Genomic DNA, 4,459 nt, shown 5'->3' with positions numbered 1-4,459 from the left:
ATGGGCATTTGTGGACCACCGCGTCAGTGCTGGGTGCCCGTGGTGCGGGTGCTGGTGCTGCAGGCGGCGTGGGCGCTGGGCGGCGGGCAGGTGCGGTACTCGGTGCCGGAGGAGGCGGAGGCCGGGACGGTGGTGGGGCGGCTGGCGCAGGACCTGGGCCTGGAGGCGGGCGATGCGGAGGCGCGGCGGCTGCGGCTGGTGTCGCAGGGCCGGCGGGCGAGCGTGGAGGTGAGCGGGGCGAGCGGGGCGCTGGTGGTGAGCTCGCGGCTGGACCGGGAGGAGCTGTGCGGGAAGAGCGCGCCGTGCGCCCTGCGGCTGGAGGTGCTGGTGGAGCGGCCGCTGCGCGTCTTCCACGTGGAGCTGGAGGTCACCGACATCAACGACAACGCCCCGCTCTTCCCCGCCGCCCGGAAAAACCTGAGTTTATCGGAGAACTCCCCTCCTGGGTCTCGGTTCCCGCTGGAGGGCGCGTCGGATGCAGATATCGGAGCCAACGCGCAGCTCTCCTATGCACTCAGCCCCAGCGAGCACTTCTCTCTGGATTTGCAGCGGAGTGAGGAATACCGAGAATCCCTGTTTCTGGTGCTGAGGAAGCCGCTGGACCGCGAGACGGATGCTATGCACCGTTTGTTGCTGTCGGCGAGTGACGGTGGGCGGCCGTCGCTGTCGGGCACGATGGAGCTGGTGATCTCGGTGCTGGACGCGAACGACAACGTGCCCCAGTTCAACCAGTCGGTGTATAAAGTGCAGCTGCCGGAGAGCGCTGCAGAGGGGACGCTGGTGGCGCGGGTGAACGCCACGGATCCGGACGAAGGAAGCAATGGCGAAATGATGTTCACTGCGAGCAATACTTTTCCTTCAAAGGGGTTAAACCTGTTCATTTTAAATTCGAAGACGGGGGAGATCCGTCTCACGGGCGCCCTAGACTTTGAAGAAGTCCGTTCATACGAGATACAAATCGAAGCGAGAGATAAGGGGACGCCCCCGCTGTCGGGTCACTGCAAGGTGGTGGTGGAGGTGGTGGACGTGAACGACAACGCGCCGGAGGTGTGGGTGACGTCGCTGTCGGTGCCGGTGCCGGAGGACGCGGCGGTGGGGACGGTGGTGGCGCTGCTGAGCGTGTCGGACCGGGACTCGGGGGCGAACGGGCGGGTGCGGTGCGCGGTGTGGCCGGCGGCGCCGTTCGGTCTGGTGGCGACGTTCGCGGGCTCGTACTCGCTGGTGGTGCGGGAGGCGCTGGACCGGGAGCGCGTGGCGGAGTACGAGGTGGAGGTGCGGGCGGAGGACGGCGGGGCGCCGCCGCTGCGCGCCAGCCGCGGGGTGCGGGTGCCGGTGTCGGACGTGAACGACAACGCGCCGGCGTTCGCGCAGGCCGTGTACACGGTGCTGGCGCGGGAGAACAACGCGGCGGGCGCGGAGCTGGCGCGGCTGTGGGCGCGGGACCCGGACGAGGCGGGCAACGGGCGCGTGAGCTACTCGGTGGCGGAGGGCGGCGGCGGCGGCGGCGGGGGCGCGGCGGCGGGCGGGGGGTGGCGGCCGGCGTCGAGCTACGTGGCGGTGGACGCGGAGAGCGGGCGGCTGTGGGCGCTGCAGCCCCTGGACTACGAGGAGGTGCAGGTGCTGCAGTTCGAGGTGCGTGCGGTGGACGCGGGGGAGCCGGCGCTGTGCGGCAACGCCACGGTGCAGCTCTTCGTGGTGGACGAGAACGACAACGCGCCGGCGCTGCTGCCGCCTGCGGGCGGCGGGCCGGGGCCCGTGGCGGCGGGCTCGGCGGCGGCGGGGCCGGGCTCGGGGGCGCTGTGGGCGTGGGCGGCGTGGGGGGCGCCGGCGGGGCAGGTGGTGGCGAAGATCCGCGCGGTGGACGCGGACTCGGGCTACAACGCGTGGCTGCGCTACGAGCTGTGGGAGCCGCGGGGGAAGGGCCCGTTCCGCGTGGGGCTGTACAGCGGCGAGGTGAGCACGGCGCGGGCGCTGGAGGAGGCGGACGGCCCGCGGCAGAGGCTGGTGATCGTGGTGCGGGACCACGGGGAGCCGGCGCGCTCGGCCACGGCCACGCTGAGCGTGTCGCTGGTGGAGGGCGCCGAGGCGGCGCTGGCGGCCGCGGGCTCGTCGTCGTCGTCGTCGTCGTCGCCGGGGGCGGGGCTGCGTCCGGCGGCGGGCGCGGAGGGCGGCGCGGCGGCGGCGGCGACGAACGTGTGGCTAGTGGTGGCCATCTGCGCGGTGTCGAGCGTGTTCGTGCTGGCGGTGGTGCTGTACGGGGCGTCGCGGTGGTCGGCGCGGGCGGGCGTGCTGTCGGGGCCCGGGCCGGCGACGCTGGTGTGCGCCAGCGAAGTGGGGAGCTGGTCGTACTCGCAGCGCCAGAGCCGGAGCCTGTGCGTGGCGGACGGCGCGGGCAAGAGCGACCTGATGGTTTTCAGCCCCAACTTCCCGCCGCCGCCCGGCGCCGCGGCGAAGGAGACGCAGCCGGAGCCGCCCGCTCTCCTGGACACGGTCAGTGGCCCTCCCTTTCTCGCCTCTCGCCCCCTCCTCCCCCTCCTCCCCCTTCTCTCCGTTCTCGCCCTGCTCGCCCTGCTCGCCGTCGCCCTGGGGAGGCGCTGGTGGGAGCCGGGCTGGGCGCCCGGGGCCTGGGGACGGTGGGTGCTTGGCGGGTGCTTAAGGCTGTTGCTGGGACCTTTGCATCTGCCTTCGGGTCCTTGCCGCAGCCCCTCGGCTCTTGCTTGTGGGGGGGGACAAAAAGTAAGGGTATTGCCGCCCCCAGCAGCAGTTACCGTCCGCAGCTGAGGGTTGCTGAGTTGGGCGTGAGTTGTTCTCCCGTGTAATATAATCAGAGCGGATTGCGATGAGAGGTTGCAGAAATGCTTTGCAGATGCTGTTGCTTGCTGGTGTGTAGCGTTTCCACCCGAGCTTGCTGAAGGAGTGCAAGACACGCAGTCTGTGGTGGTGACAGTCCCCCCCAGGCACTGTTTTCTGCCTTGTTACCTTTGCTGACTGCAGCTCGTGCTGGTATGTGCATTGTCAAAAACTGTCCTCCTCCTCTTTGATTCTCCTTTGCAAACGATGTGATGCAAGGTGACAATTGGGATTTCCAGGTTTTCTCTCCCTGTAGAGAGAACAATTCTCCATTTTGTTTGTGGACTTTTCTTGTGTTCTTTTTCCAAGTGTGTTGTTACTTTAGTTAGTAGCGTTAAGTGTTCAGGGAGAGGAGCGTGACCCAAGGTAGAGTGTTAGAAATGGGAATTGTCTTTTTATTTTCTTTTTCTTTTCTTGCTCTCCCAGTGGTGGATTTGTGTTCCTGGCTGGAGAAGTAGCGTAAAATACTCTGTCCTGTTTCGATGTTCTTTCACAATTTGTGTCAACAGCCACATCTTTTCCAAGCCCTTGAAATCTTCTTTTCTGAAAAGACAAAACAAACAAGCAAACAAAAAAAAGCCAAACCAAAGAACCACCCCTACCCAACAAAACCCAAATAAAATTCTTCTACTCAGTCGATACCATCCTTACGGTGGTGTGCTCATCAACGTTTTGTTTTTTCTCTCAGAGCATGAAATCAGCGCCATTGCCATTTAGAACTGTCCTGACATCACCTTGAGAAAGAGTATTGCTCCCAGGTCTGCCACATTTCCATCCGAGATAGCATTGCAAAAGCTGAAGGGTTAGCAGCAGAGGGTCTGCCGGACAGCATGTATATGATACCTCTGTGTTTTTTTTATGATGCTGTCATCGTTGGGAAAGGTCTGCAAAAGTCGGATTGAGCCTTGAGGTGGGAAAGGAAGCTGTGGCATGTCACAGAGGTGAATGTGGCAGTTGCGCTGAGTAGGGCCTGGTCATGTCCTGATGTGAAGGGTGACCATAAGCATTGGGAAGACTTGTCTGAGGGAAGTGGAAATCCTTGGGAAGAGCATGGGCCATGTCATAATAAGACAAGAATGGGAGGTGTGTGTATGTCTTGAGAACTCATGTCACAGTGTGGGGAATGGCGGATGCCTAGAGGAAAGCATGAGGCAGGATGAGCACAAAGTGTTCCTGCCCAAGTTTCTTTTCCAGGCTGCAAGCCTCTGGAGTTGTCGGCCTTCCTGATGTTGAGATAATATGTGGTATTGAAATGCCCCCAATGTTGTATGAATATGTCCCACCAGAGACAGTCCCTCGTGCTGCTGCCTGCCTGACGCAGTCAATGTGTTGGTAAGAGGGAGTGAGATGCACGCTGCCGGATGCTGTCTGATGAACCTTTTTTTCTCCTCTTTTGGGAAAGCTGTTGTGGGAGGGCAGTGCTTCAATCTGCTGTCCTTGTGCAGTGGTGGGCATGTATAGTACCTTCCACAGCCATTGATCTTGCCGTGATGGTTTCTTACTCATCCTCAGGCAAGGTGGCAATGTGATGAGGTGGGTGTAATCTTTGTGAACTCGACTTCCCCTACTTGTGCACTTCAATAGTCAGCCTCTGTAGAGATGGTGTGTC

The 4,459-nt window shown here is 62.7% G+C and overlaps 1 protein-coding gene across 1 annotated transcript; it reads left to right on the top strand.

The window, feature by feature from the left end:
• Positions 1-3,313, top strand: LOC309596215 (protocadherin alpha-2-like; the record flags this gene model as incomplete). Its single annotated transcript, XM_082324057.1, has 2 exons — positions 1-2,597; positions 3,277-3,313. 2 exons carry the CDS (start codon positions 1-3, stop codon positions 3,311-3,313), a joined length of 2,634 nt encoding a protein of 877 aa, XP_082180183.1.
• Positions 3,314-4,459: the final 1,146 nt, after the last annotated feature.

This window comes from Platalea leucorodia (assembly GCF_965183815.1).
Source record: "Platalea leucorodia genome assembly, chromosome: 11".
Taxonomy (NCBI): Eukaryota; Metazoa; Chordata; class Aves; order Pelecaniformes; family Threskiornithidae; genus Platalea; species Platalea leucorodia.
The sequence above is the reverse complement of the archived record's forward strand: the minus strand, read 5'-3'. Positions and strand labels throughout refer to the sequence as shown.